The sequence below is a fragment of the Aquila chrysaetos genome, chromosome 9 (genome assembly GCF_900496995.4).
Source record: "Aquila chrysaetos chrysaetos chromosome 9, bAquChr1.4, whole genome shotgun sequence".
Taxonomy (NCBI): Eukaryota; Metazoa; Chordata; class Aves; order Accipitriformes; family Accipitridae; genus Aquila; species Aquila chrysaetos.
In genome coordinates this window covers 11,744,617-11,767,689 of record NC_044012.1, presented here as the reverse complement: position 1 = coordinate 11,767,689, position 23,073 = coordinate 11,744,617, and the positions used below count along the sequence as shown (strand labels likewise).

General features: G+C 38.8%; 1 protein-coding gene across 2 annotated transcripts in view; it reads right to left on the bottom strand.

Annotated features, from left to right (window-relative positions):
- Positions 1-23,073, bottom strand: part of PEPD (peptidase D) — a 177,272-nt gene that overhangs the window by 57,155 nt on the left and 97,044 nt on the right. For both annotated transcript variants that reach the window (XM_030024016.2, XM_030024015.2), the window contains exon 10: positions 6,170-6,238. In XM_030024016.2, the coding sequence (XP_029879876.1) occupies positions 6,170-6,238 (69 nt within the window). The remainder of the gene's footprint in view (positions 1-6,169; positions 6,239-23,073) is intronic.

Here is a 23,073-nt window from a genome sequence, read left to right as displayed (position 1 = left end):
AAAAAGAGATTACCTTCAAGATACATTAAGTACTTGTGATCAGTTAGGTATTTAATAGATCATTGGTCACTCAGATATAATAACTCCATAAGGAATGATGATGGAGGAGAAAGTAGGTGTCGCCTTCAGTTTCTGAAGGCTCTCAATCTAAAGGGCTGGATCATATTAATATTTTGAAAGCAGTAGGTTTTTATTGTTAAGTATTTTTTAGCATATAAGAATCACTATGTAATAAGGCAGTGAAGGACAATGTTTCAGAATCATGGGAATGATTTTCTGATACACAGTGTATTTCTTAAAATTATACACACTCCAAAGAGAAAAATTAAAGTTGTTCAATCAAGAGTTTGAAAACCCCACAGAATTAAGGCTGCAACAAATTTGTTTTGTGATGCTGGTCCAATGGCTTAAGCACAGTTTTACAACCGGCTGCTAGCTGGCTGCTTTTTACTTCCTGGACACCTGACTTGGGAACCTATGCTGTTGTGCAGATAATGAAAAATGGCCCCATAAAGCTTGCACGCAAGATGGAGACAGACGTGAGCTTCCTTCTGACTTGTCCTGTCTACTGGGCACTGGTAGAATAGTTCCTTCTGGCCACAATTCCAGTTTTCCATGCCAGGACGCTTTCAAACTTAGTTTGTCCTGTCTGAAAAAAAGATCTATAATAGGGCAATAGACTGCAATCAAAACAAAAGGGCCTTCTGTGCCAGGCGACACATACGGCGGTGTCCTGGTTTCGGCTCAGACAGAGATAATTTTCTTTCTAGTAGTGTTGTGTTTTGGATTTACTATGAGAAGAATGTTGATAACACACTGATGTTTTCAGTTGTTGCTAAGTAATATTCAGACTAAGTCAAACATTTTTCAGCTTCTCATGCCCAGGCAGCAAGAAGGCTGGAGAGGCACAAGAAGTCGCGAGGGGACACATCCAGGACAGCCGACCCAAACGGGCCAAAGGGGTATTCCATACCATGTGATGTCATGCCCAGTATATAAACTGGGGGGAGTTGGCTGGGGGAGCGGGCAAGTCAGGGAGCGGATCACTGCTCAGGAACTACCTGGGCATTGGTCGGTGAGTGGTGAGCAATTGCATTGTGCATCACTTGTTTTGTATATTCCAATTCTTTTATTACTATTGTTTTAATTTTTATATTATTATTATTATGATCGTTATGATTTTCTTCCTTTCTGTCCTATTAAACTGTCATTATCTCAACCCACAAGTTTTACTTTTTTTCAATTCTCTCCCCCATCCCAGTGGGTGAAGGGGAGTGAGCGAGAGGCTGCATGGTGCTTAGTTGCTGGCTGGGGTTGTTTAACCCACCACAACAGGCAGGAACCATGTTTCCAGCCTCAGCCATCTTCTTTCACATGCAGGTGACAGCAGCGGAGACAGCTCCTACTTCTGCATTGGACTATCAGCCTGATGAGAGGAGGCAGCAATCATTACCTGCCTGAAGAACTGTTTCCCAGGTGGAGGGGCTATGATTTGGGGGCTGCAGCACTTGGAAGCAACTGGAATGACCTTGGTGCTATGCATGACACTGTGAACCCACATGCTTGGTGTTTAAGGAAAAACACAAAAACAATAAAAAAAACCCCAACACCTGGTGCGCACACACACGCTCCACAGCAGTTTATCAGGATTTTAGCTGCAGATACTATTCCTTATCTCCCTCTAAAATGGGGATAAAGCAGAAGCAAATAGCACATGCATATATTTATGATCAACTTCTAAAAAATTATCATGAAGCTTAAGGGCATGACTCCCTGCTAATGTATTTGCAGATAGCTTGTTTACTTATCACATGCTAGCACCTCAGTGTCATATACCATACCAGCTGCATAAACAAGTCATATATATGCTTTGAACAATAGACATTGCAAATACAAAGATGGGGGATTTCTTTTGCACATTTTAAAGGTTTTAGTTTACAAAATATTTCTGTAAGGCTCGGCACCAACTGTTACGGAAGATGCGTGAAAAATCTGTGTTTCAGCACCGTTAGTGAAGCGTTAAGCAGCACACAATCTTTCTTGGCATTTGAGACTCCTTATCCGTCATGCACATCTTGGCTCTGTCGCATAAATGGGATCGTACCACAGAGAGCACAGTTGGTGCTGAAGACCAGATATGCACACCATATGCATTTCAGGTTTTTTGTCTGTTTGAAGTGATTGGGGTGAGGTCTGCTCACCTGGGACTGGCTCTGGACAGGTCCCCTGGGCTGAACACCCATTAGCAACCGAGGCACAAGCAGACCTGCTCCTGAAAGCTCCCCCAGCTGTTTTTCACCCAAAAGAAATCGAGCATGTGCACTCTAGGACTGGTCCCTGGCTCTGAGCAAAGCTCCGCAGCTGGGGACAAGTGGGAGATCTTGCTTCAAAAACGCACTACTGACCAAATTAAAACACCGATGTGGACACACCTCCAGCCCATTGCTGCCAAGAGGTGCAAGTCCAATCCTCCTCACAGAAAGCGTCTTTACCACCATCCCGAGATGAAGGCAGGAAAGATGCTTTGGGAGCAGTGCTACAGAAGTGATATTGTACCCAACAAGGTAAATGCTACAGCTAGCCAGAAATTGTTCATAATGATTCAGTGAGACTTTCAAGGTGGCTTCAAAACAATTTAAACAAAACCCCCAGCCACTGGCAAAGCAAATGAGCCTTCCTGTAGAAACTATTTCTTTTCTTCCTAAGGAACAACAGTTGAAAGGTCTGGCATTAGATCACCAAAGTCAGGGTTTAAAATGAAGCTCTGTGGGGAGGCACGGATCACTGGCAGCTCTGCTGCCTTCCTGGAGGTCAGCACCTCTGAAAACCACCACACGTGGGGATGCCAATGTCTGCCTTCAGGCAACAAACCTGAAAAATTCTCCAAGAGATTTCTGTGTATCTATTTTTATTACTTTAATAATTTGCCTCTAACTGGTGCCAAAGATGTGTTTGTTACAAAAAGAATTGCGTGAAGCAGTGGAAAAGCTGCAAATTAACACCACTGAGAATGCAAACAGTAGGAAGAGATTCAGATTACTAGGAAAGGACAGAAAGTCCCCAAAATACATTTTAAATCAGAAAACACCCTGAAAACAAATGATTAGAAGAAGGAGAAAGAGGAGGAATGTCAGCAGTATTTTAAGAACAGGACTAAGCTGAGCATTAAGCATTACAAAAAGTGCAGCTATTAGCTCTACATTAAGAACATCTAAAGAAAACCCAACAGACCATTAACTAAAACAGCAAACTATTTCCATCATGATTTAAATAATAACATCATTCCAGAAGGAAGCACTATCAGCCTTCTCTCCACTTTTTCATCTAAGAGATGAAATCATAGAAAGTTGTACTGGAAAGAAAGAAAGAAAAACAGATTCAATAAGTATTCTAATCTTACCCAAAAAGCTTTACTTATGGTGATCCTCAGATAGAGGAAGGCATTTTACTGCACTATGTTACTCTTAATCACTGGTATCATCTGCTGAGAGCTGTTATCTGCCTGGAGACATCCGTCAAGAAGATCTGAACTTAAGTCTAAGATGCTGCAGTATCAGGTAGTAGCTGACCATGGCTTCTGCGGTGGTTGCAGAGATACTGATGCCTCCACCTCACCTAGCTCCAGGTGGAAACTCTGCACCTGGTTACCAGTTGATGCCATCCATTGTAGGGTCACCAGGACGCACTGCGCATGTAACTTAACCTTTGTTTTCCCTTTTGTAAAAATAGTTGCTTAGTACACTAAGACACTGCAATGAATAATTCATTAGCATTTGAACACTACCTGGAAGTCAACACTTTGTGGATTAGTGCTAAATATATCCAAGTACATTTATCGAATACTACCATTCTCATTTAATTGCACTTACGTGACGTCTGTTTGCGCTTCAAGCCACTTACAAGTTGACAGTGTTTGAAAGCATCGCTAACTACAGAACTAACCTCACTATGTGATGACCTGTAATACTAGTAGACGTGTTTTATTACTCTCAACTGATTGGACAGTGAATACGTGCAAGTGAATACATAAAGCGTATTTGGTCACACCAAATATTCATTTAACATCTCCCGAAGAGTGTAACACTGGACAGGGACAGCAACAAATGCATGCACTCAACGTGTGGCCAGTCATTTATTTCTGTACTGAAATACGTATTGATTACTCTTGATTTCCAGCTTAGTGAGCATCTTTTCTAAAATCTGAATAACAAGCTTGGTTTTTATTTAAAAGCATGATTGTCTTCTATGGAAATTATCAGGCCTGTAATCTAAAAAGGAAAGATCCTGTCAAAATATCACAGTTTTAAGTGTCAGGAAAACAACAAAAATCAGCATGAATAGAATAAACCACAACTATTCAAAATCCTAATTGCAAAAGCTATTTTTAATCATAAATGTAATTAAGTGTAATATTTACAATGCATGACATTTTCATGGTAATAAAAAATGCCTATTATTTTTGCCATTATTATGTTAATTGAATTCATCAGATAGATCTACTTACATTCATTTTATTAGGACCTAGCTTAAAACTGTTAATATTATTCATTCTTACTTCACCACTTATAGTCAGAATATAGCAATTTACGGACAAAGGCCTTTGTATTCTATCTTATGTAATTATTATTTTTTTTAAATCAAGTTTGTCTGCACTTTTATAGTGGTAGGATACAATGCCAGCTCCCAACTACAACAGTGAGTCATGATATCATTAGGATCTTGCATTTCACGGGCAGCCCTTCTCCATGTATGAAATCCTCCAGCAATTCAGAGGCAGCTCAAACACTGCTCCCATGCCCTGCTAAGCCCCTCCAGTATGGTGGGAAGGGACACCCAGGAAGCTCCTGTCATCACCCACTTCTGAACTACTGCTGAGGTTTTCTTCCTCCTGGGTTCCCTGAGCCGTGTAACACAAGTCCTGGGTTTTTCAGTCCGGTGGAGTTTAGCCTGTCCCCATGGGGTCACAAGGACCCACTACACAAGCATACGGTAGACGTTTCTATAGGTTCAGCGAAGCCATTGATGTTCTCTAGCACCCAAACCAGATCCTGCAGCACGGGTTCTGATTTACTGTAAGTGAATGTGAAGTCTGTATGGCTGTGAAAAACCATACACAGAGACAACTTCATTTTACCATCACAGCCTGTGAAAATACCATAGAGATGGAGTCTCATTTCAATGGGATGCTAATTCTCAAGTTATACGATGGCACTTAAAGCAGGAAACTTTTCAGACAATTTAGATGCACAATTTGCCATAAAACTGCTCATGCTCCTACTGCAATTTTGCATATAAATTGGAAAATTGCATTTACAAATAAGCAATTGAGTAAACAGCAGAAAGAAGCGAAGATGCTAATTGTCCTTATTATCTCCAAAGCAATATAACATTATTGGCATTAACGTAAAAATTATTTTTACTAAGTGTATGTGACTTCAGTGTAGGGCAAATGTTTGTGAGTAGCAGATGATCTACAAGTAGAACATATATACCAACATATATGCCTCATCTAACTGTCTCATATCTCTGATCAGATTAATTCCACTGACTAAATAAGATTAATCTCTCCACAAAGCACACAGCTGTCCTTCAACATGTATCCTACACTATTCTCTTGAAATTCTGCATATTAAAAATGTACATTTCTACAACTGCAGGGAGAACTTTTGTAATACTTTCCCAAATACAATACCTTCAACACTAGCTGTTCAGCAACAAAAAGAGAGAGGAAAAAATTTCCAAATTCCAAGAAGATTAGCTTAATCACATCCTAACCTTTGAGGCAAAGAATTTTGACAATGATATGAAATACTTAAGGTGTATTTCAAAGAGAGTATTTTTGAGCAACAGAGAATAACTCTAAAGGCCTGCTCCATAACGCTATTTAATAAAAAAGCCAATTGCAGCACAGATGTGAGCATAAACATGATCCTGGCAGTAGCAGCAGTCATTGGGGAATCTCTTGAGTGTAGCAGAAACTGTAATGGAGTTATTTCTTTAAGACACAGCGCTAGGCACCTTTCTTTGGCTTCTCCAGAGGAAACAGTTCAAAACTAACTCTGGTGGCACTCGCAAACACATCATGTGCCTAAAAGGAACAATTTTACAAATGTCCAGTGGGAAACTGACCATAAAGGCTGCAACAGTTCAGTATAAACCATAGACTTACCTGCCACAGATGCAAGTGTAGGAAGTGTGGCGCATGCCACCTCGAGCATAGCAGTAGTGCTGGAACAGGCTGCAAAGAAAGGCAGGCAGTAATTAATAATATATTCAAAACCACCACAAGACAGGGAGAAAAGCAAGTCTTGCTTGAGTACAGCTGTGTTGGTGCAAATCCCCAGCTCCCTGATGAGGCTCTCTGCCCATTTCTGCTCAGCTGAGCACTCAAATCCACCCACATCCACAGCTCAGCAGTCCTGCAGAGTGTCACGCAATTTCCACAATGCCCATTAAGCAACTCTGCAGCAGAGAGAGGGGCTCGAGTGCAGCTCGGTAACTTCAAATGGCAAATTGCTTTCCTTAACAACTGAACACAGAAAGGCAAATTATTGTTGGAAAAAGGTAGTTCACCTGACCACAGAACGAACAGGATGGTTAACAGTTAAATGCTGAAGCTGGCCAAACTCTCCAAAGTGGAGTTGACAAAACCACCTCTTGCTGCTTTTCAGGCACACAGTCGCATCCACGATCCTGATTTTCAATCCTGCTGCCTTCAGTCTATGGTGTGTAGATTCAGCAAAACTGAAGTCCAACCAACACTTCACAGGGAAGGAGCTTGCCAGACAGGGCAAAGCTCTTCTTCAAAATAATTTCAGCAGAAGCTTTCTCATTTTTACCACCCCACTGATACCCTCTGCTGAAAGCTGAACTAAATATCCCTATGCGTGTGTGAAGCCTGAATCGCATCCGACTGTGCTGTACACCCTCATCTCCAGACAAGCCAGCAGAGCTCCCCCATTACGTCAAGCCAGGCACCTTCTGCTAGCATCACAGTCCATGCTGGAATGGATGGTCTCATGTTTTCTTGTCTGTAGCACAACAGACAAAGAGAAAACATAAGACTATACAATTTCAGATCATGGTACCTAAATACCTCTATGATCTTCCACTGCCCAAACATGGAAAAAAATTAACACAGACTCAATCCCAACAGCAAGATGATAACGTGATAACATTAAGCTGAGTCCTCAACAACCTATAAAGAACATTACAACACAATATTGTTTGCTTTTGTGCACGTGAAGGACAGGGAAGGGAAGGAAGAGAAACCCCATCCTCTCCAACAGTACTCCTCTCACACTGCTGTCCTGCTGGAGGAGCTGTTTGGCCTTAAAAGCATTAAAACATTTTCATCTTCACTGTCAAAGTCCCCTTCACATGAGGGCAGATGTGCCCAAAGCACAATTAATATAGGATTAGGTGCTTTAAGAGCTAAGCACATATCATGGATCCTTTTATTCTTTTTGAAATATGCTCTAATTACAATCCAATTCCCTTTAATACAGAATGAATTTCAAAAACTCATTTGTTGTAATACTGAAATCATTTCATTAACACAGAGTGATAATGGTGCTATTCAAAGAATAGAGATGTTGTGATTTTGTCCTTCTGCAGCAGCAATCCACCGAACACAATTCAAATTCTTTGAAGGATATTAAAGACATTACATGTTTGTAAATCCAAACCATATTTTAAAATTACACAAAATGACAGTATTTAAGAGAGAGGCAAAACAAAACATACAAATTAATCACACAAGGAAAAAGAAAAGCCTACATTTAGAGGCTTAGTAGGGAGACCCAGTTTACAAGATCTCTCTTCTGTTCCGAATGCTGTGGTTTTACAAGGTAGAAGTAGTAATTTTGTATTGCCCCAGAAAACAGTAGTGATAGGTCAAATGACAGAGAAACTAAGGAGAAACTCTGACATGGTGAGAGCACAGCAGAGGTATCACTAAATTGACCTAATAAAAATTTATCACCTAAACTGTCATTTGCTCTGATGCAAACATTTTTTCACCAAATGGACATTTCATATGGAAACCAAGTTACGGATCTGCTCTTTCCTAGCACGCTTGCAGGCAAGGTTTACTCTGTAAGACACGACACTATGCACAAATATTTTGCACAATAACATATCATGTTATATATGTATAGTTACATTTTAGGAAGCAACTTTTAGTGTATTTTATAGACCCTTCACCTTAAATGATTGAATAAACTATCTCCTCTAGACAGCAACTTTCAGTAACCTTCTAAAGAGCTTTAAAAATGAAATAATGAAGGTTGTAAACATCTTTCCATCATCGGTGATGCAGGGATAGCAGGGTTTATTTTACCATATGACAACTGATCACATATTCATGGTTGCAATTTATATGAAACTGTGCAGCCGAGTAATAGTATTCACCTTTTGCAGTACTCCCTGATTAGCAGTAAAAAGTGGTAAATAAATTAAGACATGCTTCATATAATCCAGCTGTTGCCTGAACTTTGCTTCTGCTTTCTAAAAAATGAACCTGATAGTTTCATCAAACATTATGGACTTTGTTTTAAGAGTAAGTAAGAAGTGGTTGTTAATGTGACTGAGCTGAAGATAGTACAACTTTGCCAGGTAATGAGTTTTCTGGTAGTAAAACTACTCACATCACTTTTTTTGAATTTACTTTTTCAGGCTATGACTCATTAGAAACACGTTCATGCAGTTGGAAAAATCCATTTCTGTCAGAGACAGCCAACATCCTTGTACAACATGTCTTAGGTAAGTGAAAGATTGCATATCCCTTTAATGGCAAATGCTGGCTTTTCAAAGCTGAAAAATGTATATCTAGAATTAGAGGAGCTGCCAGTACTTTGTAGTTAAAATCCTGGTTCCGCTGAAGTTAATGCAGATTCTGCCACTAGACGTCTTCCCACCAGGATTTCACTGCCTACACACTGCAAGTATCTCTATCCAAAAGTGCAATACAAAAGTATGAAGTCTGAAATAGTTGGATAGAATATCATTTAATCTGGCAGTCCACATATATTGCAAATACTGCATCTTGAACTTTGCCTGGTCTTTTTGACTGGAAGATATGTGGGTTTAGGCAGTTTTATGTTGGTGCTGGATGCTTTGCCATGAGCTTTTAATGCAACCAACACAGATACAAACGTTAAGCACCTCATTATGTTCTCCTCCTTTCATGGGTTTCAAAGCCTCCTGTCATGTTTTACACAATATTTCCCTGGAGGGTGTATGTATTACTTGTCATGCACGTACTACCTTGGTGGTGTATACAGATCAGCCATTGGTGTATTTGCATGTCAGACGTTACCTTTTAAATGCATGCCGCTTTGAGCTGGCATGGGTTTTGCATTGCTTTTGAAACAACTTTTTTTTTTTTTTTTTTTAATTTAGAGGTATATCCTAGGTTTGGTGCTTTTTCTTTTTGCCAGAAAACATCAACTTCTTTAACTAATTAACAATATGTAGAGATCGAAGGTAGTTTTAAAAACCTCACTGTTTTTTCCATTAACTTAAAAAAGAGCAAGTATTAGCTGCCATCAACTCAAGTAAATCTGACGTAAGTGCACTTGCCCCCACCCTTGCAAATTTGCTGAGGCACAAGATAGCATTAGCCCCGCCGTTCTGCTGAGTCTTGACTACCTTATTGACTATACTGACTTGAGAGAAGAAAACTCCACCTTCAGAAGTAATGGGTTCTTCTTCATTAGAAATAACAGAAAAAGTATATACTTGCTATATTTGAGATCGTATGGAGTATTGCATACATCCAAACAGAACTCCAGAATGCTTAAAACGCCTCAACTTCAAAACAGCCTAAAAAGCCATTGAAGTAAAACCTTCTATGGATAGTCTTTCTGACAAATTATAAGAACCACTCTGACAACGATGCTTGTGTCTTATGATCATCTTTGGTCCAGTTTCTACTGCTATCTAATGCACACTGACAATTACAATCAGATCTGTGCTAGGAATGTCAATTGAATCAAATAAAGTAGTTTAATGTCAACAGTTTTCCTCACTTAAGTGGATTTACAGAATAAGGGCACTTAAAGCAAGAGGGATAGAAACTATCTGTAATTACATCCCTCGCACTTTTTGCTTATTTTCAGATCTTCCTCATCACTAGAATAACATATCCATACACACTCAGCAGAGTGTGATTTTTATTTCCCAAAAGAAGTAAACAAGTAATCTCTAATTTGAATTCTTGTCATCAGCTCTTCTTGAGTTATAACAAATATTTATAAGAAAACCACATTTTGTATTTCTCAGCTATTCACTCCTGAAACCAAGACACTTCTAGATCAAAAAGGTTTGATTTCTGAATAAAAATCCAATTGAGTATTTTGGCCTGTATCTTACAAGACAGGTAAAAACTGTAATTAGAGAAAACGCAGTAAGTATGAAGAAAAGAAAGATAGAGAAGGAACAAAAAGTGGCAAAAAAAACTATTAAAAACTTAAGCCAAGTTTCTATAACATAGCCCAATCCATTCCTCAGGGGTATCTTCTGATGGTCCCTCTGTTCCAGCCCCACATTCCTAGTAACTACAGTGAAGCGCTGCAGAACGAGGCGTGCACATCACTTTGGGATGGAGAAACAATTACTCATTCCAAGGTTTCCAATGAAGGAGGACCAAAACCACTGAATAACCCTGTTCATTACTCCCAGGTACTGGAGCCCCATCAAGAACACCTGCTGGATACTGGTAGTTCAGGAACCAGAGTTTTAGACTGTGTATCAGAGAGATCTGCTGTCAGAAATGCAACTGCCTTGTGAAGCATACAACGTACAGAAGAGTCAAGGCCACTCATGGGTTAGTATCTCATTAAGGTGCGTATACTGAAAATATATTTATATACAAAATTTTTCATACTGGATCACTCACTGGTTTGAGGATGTTTCAGATCCACAATAATTTCTTCAGTGCACCTTTGAGAAAGTTGCCTCCTAATAAAAAGAAACCTTTACACACTTCAAAAATAGCATTCTTTGAACACAGCCTTTGAGACTTGCATTGAAATGCAAGCAGGTAGTTTTGAACTATAAATTGGAAACCACAGCAGCTTAAGGGAGTTCTGTACAGAACTTGGAGGATTTTCTGTAGTTTTTTGGCTTTTTTTATGAGTACAGTTGGAAGACATAGGTGAGTATCTATTAGTTATCTGTGCACCGAATTACTTTTGAATTACAACTAGAACATGCCCTTATGCTTTTGTACTGTGTAAATATCAAGCTTAGCCATAAGACAGGCTAAAACCCAAAGCTTTTTGAAAGAATTCACAAAAGGCCAAATTTTCCAACGCTCATCTCTCTATTTATGCCAGGACCGAAAGTCACCATTTTGGTCATTTAGACACATAAATATCTTCACATGAGAAAGCTATTAAGCCCAAATAACACAAAACTGTTAAGCCACAGCATATATAATTTGTCCATGTTATCTGAAGTATACTTAACATCATACTAGGCTGGAATAACCGTGCACTGAGGAGAGAACAGGAGGCATCAGTAACAACCCATCAGGGGATATACAAGCAAGGCGAGCAGTGCTTCCTTTAAACCTGCCCTAGACACTGTGAGGTTCTTAAATACAGAGCATTTTTCTTTGCTAACCAATTTAATTTGGTAATGTCATTCATTTTCCATGGGCAACTAGATGCTTTAAGGCTTAGTTTATCTAATCCTATTTTCATTTAGTTCACAACACAACATTGCAGCACTGCAAAACACGTCTGAGGTTGTTTCAATACCAAAGTCAGTACTTCATTGCGAAAGAGTAAAGAAGAGGAGTGGAGAAGAGTAGGAGAAATAATCCAGTTTGCTATTAATGAACAAATGGGGGATTACAAACTCGCACCAGAACAAGAAAATTAGCACTATGAGCAGATGAGCAAAGGTTTCTTCTACACCTCGGAAACAGCATCATTAAAGATTTATGAAAGCAATGTTGTTATTTCAGTGGTCTACATGACTGGAAATTGTTTAGAACAGAACTTACTGCTCCATGAACAACAGGAAACAGAACTACTTCTACGCATTGACTTCTTAAACCCAAGTGTTCACGTTACTTCTAATGAAAATTTTAGAGATTCAAACCACTGGCTGGGTTATTTTGCATGCTCATGGAGTAGAACTGCTGGAGCTTACTATCAACCAGAAATACTGAAGGTAGCTATACTTTGAAGCACCTCTATTTAAAATTGTCCTCATTTGTATCATGCACAAGCAGAAGTAATGTGTTATTTTTTTTTAAAATGTTGACCCTTCTGAACTCCCAGATCTAGATTCTGTTCTCATTTTTGGTGTGTTTTCTTTAACTAAGTTATTTTTATTTATATGCAGCAAACACTAGATAATAATATGTCCTTAGAAGAGAAAAAAAGTTATCTGAGCTCAGCAGGCATAGAAGAACTGTAACTTTAGCAAGCAGGTATGACACACGAAACTGGCAGCATATTAAGGTAGCTACAGTGCAGAACATCTATTATGAAATAAGGAAAAGCTGTGTAGAAGCAGCATAGAAGTGAGTAGTCTCACCTTTGTAATCAAAAATTCATGTTGGTATTTCTAAATGTGCTACTTCCCTTTACTAAAATGCATGACAAGCCAGAGCTCAGGGCTGGAACAAAGGGTAAGATTACCCCAAAATGCAGATATATTTTAAGAATACAAAATGACACAGATCAAAAGGAATGCCATTCCTTCAGGAAACAAAGCCCACAAAGGCAAAGCCATTTCACCAGCCATTAATGCTACCTGGAAACCAGAGACACATTAGACAGAAAGTCCATAAATAATACAAAAACTCGGCACTGTCACATATGTCATATATGATTTGCAATGATTGAAAGTAATTGATAATCTCAGTTCAAGAACAGAGAGTTTAGGTGAGGGGCAATTAGCATTTTAATTGCATAATTGGGAATTATAAATTACCTGTCTTATGTAAAGAATAACTGAAGAGATTATATGACATTAGCTGATATTTCATCTTGTTGGCTAAACTACACGGTGGATTTAGGGAATCTGGAATTGCATTTTCCTCACACACACACACACACACACATACATTTTCTTTTTGTTTTTTAATTTCATGGCTGTCCTTTTATTACCACAGTTAACTATTCCATATGAAGCAAGGTTTCCCCCATCATTTTGCAAACCTAAAATTTTTGAGTAATTTTTGGGACAGAGAACATAAAAACAACATGACTCTGTGATACTGCAGTAGTTTAAGAATGTCTGTGGAATTATCTCCCCTTCTCCCTCCCAGACAGATTGATATAAGTTTCTTCTAACAGCTCTGTTTGAGTTTAAATCCTTTTTTTCTTCCCCAGTATGAGGAAAGGGCAAGAGTTTTAACACATGCAGTTTTAAAGAAGTACATATACCCACTTTCACTTGGTTTGTCTTTCATCTAGTTCTACGCTGGTGCAACATTTTTCTGTGTCACTCTGAAAATTCATCAAACTATGCGTTTTCACAGAAGTTCTGCTAGCCCATTTCATTACCAATGTTCTAATGCAAACAATGGTTATGTATGTCTGTAACCTCATACTCAGCTGCTGCTTTTCCAGAAGCTTGGCAAGACAACTGAACAGGTAACCTGGAGACAGAACAGTTGCCAGAGTGCTCTGTAAATACACCTTTTCAATAACTCAACCTTTAAATTAACACTCAAGAAGCCTGTTAAGAAAGTCTTCAAGTATGGTTGTCAAATTATTGTTTTCCTGAACCTCTTTTAACTCTACTCAGAAAATTCACCTATCATTTGTCAGAATTGTTTGATTCAACTGCATAAAAACCGGTTGACCTACGGATTCAAACATTACATCTATTAAACTATTGAAATCCTTGCAGTTACTGTTTCACAGCAATTAAGCTGATTAAGATATTCATAGTACAAACCTGCAAAGATTTCGATGTTAATTCTGACAAACTTGCAAGTCAAGGTCTACCACACTTTCTGTTTTTTTCGTATGCAGCAGCTCAACCGGCAGTAAGTGTGTGCGCTCTATCAGCAGACGAACATGCCTCTTCCAGAGCTGCCAAGTCTGCCATGGGGCTGTTACAGAGAATACAAATTAAGGTTTACCCAAAGGATTGCATCAGAGCTCCAGTGAGTCAAAGAACTACCATGAACTAACTGACAGAAAAGCATAAATAGTACAAGAGATTGCCATCACTGAGATTCCAGCTATGATTAGACCATTGCAAGTAATGAAACTGAATTGATTTGAGTAACCATCCCTGCAGCTGGCAGAGGTAACAGACCCTGTGTGAAATTCTGGAGTCTACTGCAACAGCAAGTGAAACAGTCTTCAGCTGCCCTCCAGCTGGGTGGTTCAGTACTGGCATCAAGGAGAACACAGCCGTAGAGCATGCGTTTCAAGGTGGGAACTTGTCCTTCTTCTACACTGTGGTAACATCACCTTCTGTATGTTGCTTCATGCTCCTGCCTGCCTGTCAGTCTGGAACTCCCCATCTGTTGTATTTAGGTAGCTAACACAGCAGCGGAATCTCCTCGTGCACAGCTCCTGTACAGCAACGTGGAAGTTATAAAACTTGAATCCAGGATTTATATTCATCCATTTTCTACAGCAGAAGGATTTTAAAATGAGTTTTCAATCTTCACCAAAGACATAAATGGAAAACAGATCCCACTGCCACACTACAAAGCAACAATCATTATGAAGGGTCTCTGTTTTATTTCTTCACCAATTCTAAATTTCACTTGGAGTCATATCCATTAGTAACAAGGCAGAACTAAATTCTGCACTAGTCTAAATTTCATACTTAATCTAATATTATGGAAAGAGATGGCATGAATTTTTCTTGGACTCATTGCTTCATTTCCAGCTCTAATAATTCTAGATCTCAACTGGCATATTTTAAATTAAATTTTTTGTAGTTTAAACCTATTTATCAACAGCTAATTAATGAGGTCTAAATCCTTTGATGACAGAATGATTAAACTGCATTTTAACTAATCCATCTTTAATTAAAATGCTGCCAGCAAACCATTTCTGGATGTGTAAAAAGGACACATTTATAGAAGCTCACTCTTTAACTATGCATTATGTAAAGCCAATAATTAGAAGAACTCATGATTTCAATTATATTTTAATTACTGTTACATATAAAACATGCTTTAATAGATGTAATGCAATACATTTTCTTTCTTTACAACCCACTAATCATTCCTATTGGGGTGACAACCAAATAAAAGGAAGTTTAATATGTGCGCTAGTACAGGAATCTTGTTTTAGCTTTGAGCCAATTCTCTCTCCATTTCTTCTTTGCAACAGAAAGGTACTTAATTACCTCCAAACCTAAAACAGAAACGAATCCCTATAAATCCCTGTTAAAACTCTAAAAGGAGATTAGTGGTAACTGACCATAATAAAGAGAAATGCTTTATCCTTATTATTACACTTGCATGTCTTTGAGTTTCTTCAACTCAAAGCACCCGCTAGTTAATGAAAAAATATAAGGGGACATCTGTACCAATTTTCATACTTCTTTCCTTTACAATTTTGGGAAACCACACGAGCCAAGAGATGCTTTACTTATTGCAGGAGCCATCAATTTTCATTTATTTAGGATACCCCTTTGCCTCTGTCTGGGAAGGGAGGGTGGCAGATGAACATAATGTGATGACTGCAGCCAACTCCCCATTATTTGCATTAATAGGAGGCTGAGACTTATAAATATGAAAGTGATGCAAGCTTAACTGTTCTTTACTATGGCTAAGTCAGTTTTTAATGCAAACATGGAACAAATTATTTCTTTCTGAATCACAGAGAGTACAGATAGCTGGTCAGGAACACTCAGTATCCTGTAGGAATTCAACCTTTAAAACTGCATGTTATTACAATAGGTATTTTTTGCTGAGACAACCTAAAATTTGATAAATTAGTTATTAAACATGTTTCTAAACTCTGCATGTTCCAAGTAGTTGTATAACACAGAATATTCAGTCTTACGGTTTCGCTGCTTTCAGTGATCTGAATCTAGCATGAGCAAACTAATAAGCTTATGGCAGAAGCCTACTTAATTTACCCATTACACTGTACTTTACAAATATTCAAAAAGGTGTATTATATTATTTCTACTGACTCAGATATGTTAAATTTATTTTTCATAAGCTGATTTCTACTGTTTGAATAGATTAATGAAATTGCTGATATTTTGGTTTATTCCAAGTTTTCTCTAAAAAATATTTAGCATTTAACAATCTCTGATAGTAAGATGCTTTCACATCACAGGCGCCTATGAAGTGACTGAACATACAGACATTGAAATACCCGCACAACAAGACTTAAGCTACTGCATAGTTTGATTTCTATAAATCCTTTCCTCTCATTCCCCTTTTTGTCTGTTCCTGCTTATAGAGCAAACTCTTAGGGGCAGGGAATGTATTTCACCACTTTATAAAGTGCACTGCCCGTTTATATTCTGATTAAATAACAACACCTTATTATGAAGATAATATGAACTGTATCTCCTTAAGAGCGAGAGAGCATATCTGGAAAGGTCATTTTGAATATTTAGGTATCCATACTTAACAGATGTCAAGAATGAATGCTGATGTGGCAACGTGCTTTATCAAGGTTTATCAAGAACACTCCTTACTTTTTAAAAGATTACACTAGATCTACCTTGGAAAAAACAAAAAAAAGCAACCCTCTTAAATTTATTATGTATGGCATCCAATTGCTGTTCCACCACGTCAGGAGTCTTGTGGTGCCAACACAAGTGACAAGCAGACAAATGAGACAGTACTTCCTCACATCACCTGTGCTCCCAACCAGGTTATTGTTTTTACTGTCTCTTATGTGTCTCCCAGTATGAGGTCAAGGACAAACATGCTTAAGGACTGCACATACAGTAACATTAAATAAGAAGAAATATTCAAGAACAAGAAGTGCTGGGGAAGGACAGTAATTAGACCAATACCAGAAATAACAAATCAGATATATATGGATGAAGGCAACAGCTTGTCTTACGTGCAATTTAATTTCCTGATGTATTTGAATGCTAACTATAGTAACTACTTTTGTTTTAAGATGGCACTTTGGCCGGTAAGTGCTATGATTTCCTTCTCTGTCTACAGAGACTTTCTACTGAGGCAAGGACACAGCATGCAGATGCCAGCTGCCTACTTGCTTTCACGCTGAGCGAGTCTAGTACACCAGAGTAATGCAGGAACGGAGAGGTGACTAGTTATTTTCTCAGGGGGATACTTTTTTGGAGGAGCTCATGCCAGACAATTTTACTTCCCAGAAGGCAGAACTCTGCAACCGTGCCTGGATCTCCAATACGCTTTCTGGAGTAATGCAGTGCATTGCTGCTTCCCTAGCAGAGAACATGCAACTAAATATTGAAAACCTGGTTAAGTATTTCAGAATAATCTAGTTAACTCCAGAACACTATCCAAACTTTTCTTAAAATTGCATTTTCCAGCCCCCAGCAGCCTACAGTAAGATGGTGTGTTTGGCTGGGTCTGCTCCCAGATAGTGCATCGTCAAAAGAAAAGAAAAGTTTTCCTGGCCTGTGCAGATAAATGACGGATCAGAGATGTCCTTCTCTAATCTTTTTGACCATGTTTCAAAGGTCCTGGTCATATAAAATGAGTGAATAGCTGCCCAGAGGACAACACCATTTACCACAAATTACTTCTTTATGGAAGAATCAATTTTATAGTCTCCTGAATTTCAAACACTTGCCTCTTCAATTCAGTGAAATTACTCTTTTGAGAGCCAAGCCTGAGATAGATGACTCCAAGGTTCGACTCTTGGGGCTATGAACTATCTGTTATAAAAATTGAGGGAGGACTTATAAGTCTTTGAAAAAGATTCCGAGTAAAGAAAACATGTATCAACACTTTAACATTATATGGCTGGAAGTGTCCAGATTAATTTGTTGAGTCTCCAACAATCTTCTGTCCCAACAGACCAGAAAGCTAAATTCAAGTCAATCAGAACCAGAAAGCGTTTTCAAGAGACAGAAGAGGCTGTCCTGGAAAGTCCAACATGCATGTTTTTCTGCTCATGCAGGGAGAATTTTGCAAAGCTGAACTCATGAGAATAAAGTTTTAAAAACATATTAACTGATTTAAACTCCTAAGACGACAACATGCAACTTTCAAAACAAATACCATTGCAAGACATGGGGAACAAAATCAAATACGTACAGCAGAGATGATTCCAACAGCTCTCAAGGTCTTGCAGTCTCAAAAAGAAATCCATAACACTGATCACGGTTCCCTTAGTCCACGCTGCAGAGTACGAATCATCATTCAGGTGAAAGCGAAGGGAAAGTACACCCTCAACAGAACTTTCAACAATTCAAGCTGTCACGCAAGGCTTGACAAATCCACTTGCCTGCTCATAAGTGACACAAAGAAAATTGCCCAGCTCTGTGTTCATCAGTTTCTGCAGATCTACTGCTTTTATTAGAAAGAATTAAAACCATAAGGATTAGAAAGATGACATCAACCAACTATAAATGAGCCTAACATTTCACTGCGTGCCTAAAACTCTGAGGAAGTTTCAGTTACTCCACTCCTGGCATTGCAGAGCCTTCACTAGCAGCAAGTAAAACAAGAATTCTAGTAGTTGGCCAACAGTAGAATTTTCAGATCTGTTTAAAAAATATGAAAAAAAAAGTTTTGTCCCGATGCTGCACATATACTTAGGGCTTGAAACTGCTCATGTCAAGATGTCAAACTGCATAGCAAAGCCACATCTGCCGGGAGGCACAGTCATGCTCCCGTACCAAAATGGCATCATCTGTTCTCTCTGTATAGAAGATTTGTTACCCACCAACCATGGCTCCTTCTCCCTAAAGGAAGGTGAAGGCACACAAGAAAACAGGGCAACATGCAGAGGGCAGTACTTGCAGGACAACAGCTCCCAGACTAACCCCACAAGGTCTGCAGTGCTTGCTGCTGATGTAGGTGAACAAGCAATCACATCCCCAAAGACAGTGGAAAAAGATCTACATAGTCACACTGCCTTAAAGCATGCCACAGGGTTTAATGCCACCTCCAAGGAGCAGCGGGTTCATCTGTAAAATTCTCAACATTCATTTCTTGTCTTGCAAATCTCTGCAACAGGGATGTGAGCGGCTCCAACAGACAGTCCAGGATGCCTATAAGCCACTGGCCCCAACTCTGCCAGGAATAGAAGTGTTTTAAATACTTCTTGATTCAGCTGGCAGTAACCTTTTCACTAGTGTATTATACCTTTCATCTCCCTCTGGAGGTGCCTACACACAGAAGAGGCAAACCTCTTTCACTGGATTCAGTAAACTTAGGAGATATAAACAGAAATATGGGCTTTATTTGCCATTCCTCAGTGACAAAACAAGTATCAGATGAGATCAGTGCTGAAACCCCATAAGCAGGTTATAGGAGCAGCCACTCTTACCATCAGATTTGACAGGTCTCCACAAACACTAAGCAAAAAGACCTGGCTCATGCACTGAGCACTGGACAGAGGACCAAGACCGGGGGGATGTCAGAAGACCAGGACACATTGTTGAAGACCATGGCACATCAGGGAGCAGTGAGGGCTGCTGAATTCTCTGAATTCAGGGTAAAGTTGAGGAAATATTGACCACTGGTTTGCTCAGACACGTGTTTTTTTACACTTAACCTGCCTAAGTCCTTAGTCAGAAAAGTCTTTGCCAAAAAAGCTGGTTTTCCATTTTAAAAGTGCTGATTTTGTAAACAGATAGAATTCACCATTTCCCTTGTTTATGGTTGGTATCTTACCTATGTACCTCAGTTTCTATTCGAGTTTGTCTGGCTTCACCATACAGCTACTAAACACATGGGGGATTTTTGTTTAAGTGCCCAAGTAGCCCCCAACAGTACCTGTACACTCATTAAAGGAATGCTTGTATTTACCAAAATGACTATTCTCAGTGTGTAGGCACTCTCATTTCTCAAGGAAAAAGTGCTCCTTGCCATCACTTTCAAAATGGAGCTGACATAGAAGACATTAGCAGTGACTTTCTACACAGACATTAGACACAGAAATACTACAGAGAGAGATTTAAAAAACATTACCTTGGACTAGATTCATTCCCCCTGAGGTAATTAAGCCTTTGTTCTGATGTATATATAAAAATCTCATTAGCTGTTTCTGAGAGAGTTTCACTACACAGAGGACATGTTCAGTTGTTTGCAAACTCTCATGTCTAAATTATTTCCAGATCACAAGTCCAGTATTCTCTAGCTTTCATCTACATTCTTTCTTCTTAAACTTATGACCTCTCTCTTGTCTATATTAAAAAATTTTAGATTAATAAGCTCAGCTGATCAAATGATCCAGATCTTACTGCTCAACCTTCCCATCATTTTGATGACCTACTAACTCTCAAAGGTCTACATCTATATGATTTATTGGGATCTCAAAATTACTTCTAGAAGTCAAATACCATCAGATTTAATATCAACTCCTTTGTAACCCCACTTGTGAAAAAAGAACAAGCGCTAGAAGATGACTCGTTCTTGACAACTCCTTCTGTCAGTTAGCCAGGTTTTAATCCATTTAATGTGTACCTTATTAATATTGTATACAACTAATCAGAATGTTGTGTGATAATAAGTCAAATGCATTACTGAAGGCTAAGTGTATTACAGCCATGGTGTTAACTTTATCAACTAAATGTAATCTAATTTAAAAAATTAAATCCAGGTTTCTTTAATAAGATGTCCTTCATAAAACCACATTAACTCAAATTAATTAAATACTTGTCCTCCATTACTGGAACCTCGTATCAGCACTGTCATAGTTGCCAAACAGGCTTCCCTCATCAGGAATTGAACCCGGTACCTCCCACAACCCCAGTCTGCACCTACTGGTTGTTCCCTTTCCCCCTGCCCCAAGGGTAAATCAGAATGAGATGACCTGCTAAAACTCAAACCACTTTTTAGATCTTCCATACTGCATACATATATTGGTATTAAAATAGTTAGGAAACAGCAACAGCAAAGAAAGATCATTCATTTTCTCATGAAACGACTGTGCACAGTTTTTCACTTTTAATATTACATCCAGTGGAGAAGAAATGGAAGTGTTAAATGAGGTCTGTCTACATCATAGATTAATTTAATAAAGTTAATCATGAAATGATTTTTATATTTGTCGTGGTTTAACCCCAGCCGGCAACTAAGCATCACACAGCCACTTGCTCACTTCCCACCATTCCCAGTGGGATGGGGGAGAGAATCGGGGAAAAAAAAGTAAAACTCATGGGTTGAGATAAAGACATTTTAGTAGGACAGAAAAGGAAGGGAAAATAATAATAAAGCATACAAAACAAGTGATGTACAATACAATTGCTCACCACCCACCAAACGGTGCCCAGCCAATCCCCAAGCCGTGGTGCCCCCCGGCCGACTCCCCCCAGTTTATATACTGGGCAGGACATAACATGGCATGGAATACCCCTTTGGCTCATTCGCGTCAGCTGTCCTTGCTGTGTCCCCTCCCAGCTTCTTGTGCACTCCCAACCTCTGCTGGCAGGACAGTATGAAAAGCTGAAAAGTCCTTTACTTGGTATGAACACTGCTTAGCAACAACTAAAACATCGGTGTGTTATCAACATTCTTCTCATCCTAAATCCAAAACACAGCACTATACCAGCTACTAAGAAGAAAATTAACTTTATTCCAGCCAAAACCAGGACAATATTCAAGAACATAAATGTGATATATTAAAGCAATTGGTAGCTAAAAAGCTAATTTTAATTATTCACTTTTCAAGTATATTTTAAACTGTATTTTTTAAAGGACTATTTATTTAACCACAGATGTCAGTTGGGTGGTAACTCCACCAAACGAATGACTTGTCCCCTTCATTCTTGAGTTTGGTTACTTTTAGTTGTCCCCAAGTATTCAGCAGAAACCAGTTATATCAATAAAAAAATGTCAGTTTTGATCTGCCTCATGAGATGCAACAGCTCCAGATAGATTTTTCAGTCAAAAGACGGGGTGACTAGAACAGCTATTATTAACAGCCATTAGACAGAGTGGCAGGACCAGAAGACAGCTCCCCAGATTTAGGCTGGATTAAGTGGATACTGTACACAGACAAACCTTCAAGCACTGTAAATAACTTCAAAACCCTACATAGTGGTTGAACTCTCTCTGCTGTCAGAATTGGTTAGGTCACATCACGTAAGATGTTTTACAGCAAAGTGACAAGCACTTTGCTAAACGGCAAACTGTGTATGGCTTATCATAATAAATTAAAATTACTTAATACAGGTACTTGAGCAAAGGTCTACAAGAACAAGTGAGGTACAGGAGATTGTTTGACACAGAACTAATCAGAAAATCACTACAGGAAAGCAGAAAATACATCAGCTTTGCTAGACATATCACTGGCTTTTAAATAACATTTTCTGCTTCTCCCCTGTGCTATCAAATCATGCTTTGGTTTTATGCCATCTGTACTTAAAATGGACTAGTCAAATAGAAATAGTTTTTAATTGGGCAGATGCCCAAGTTTCATGACAGATAAAGCGTTAGGGTAAATACCCAGTTTTCATGAGCCAAAGACAGGACTTCAGTATTATTCATATTAAGAAAGGAATCAAAGCAAACCTTTGCAACTAAGATGTTACACGACAGTTCCTGGTTTTGTTTAAGAAGACGCATAGTGATCATGATAGCATTTAACCTTTTGTTTCATTTTGTTTCTGACACGTTTGCCACCATCCATCCCCCCAAACAAAATCCCATAAAATACAGAGCAGTATAAAACTGAGAATGACTCCGAACTGCAATAAACTTAACCCCAAACAGCTATTGGAGAAGGGCTCAAGTGATCACAGAAATGCTGCCATTTCTTCTTTATTAGTAGTATGTTCAAAGTCCCCCTTATTGCTCTCTGAAGCTCCAGGTTTGTGTTCTGCAGCACTGCAACATTCATAATAGAACATACAATGGAAGAATTACTTTTACTCAAATATTTCATGCTTTTATGCTAATTACCTCTAGGAACTTCAAGAGAGACCACTCTATGCAGCTGCAGTCAACGG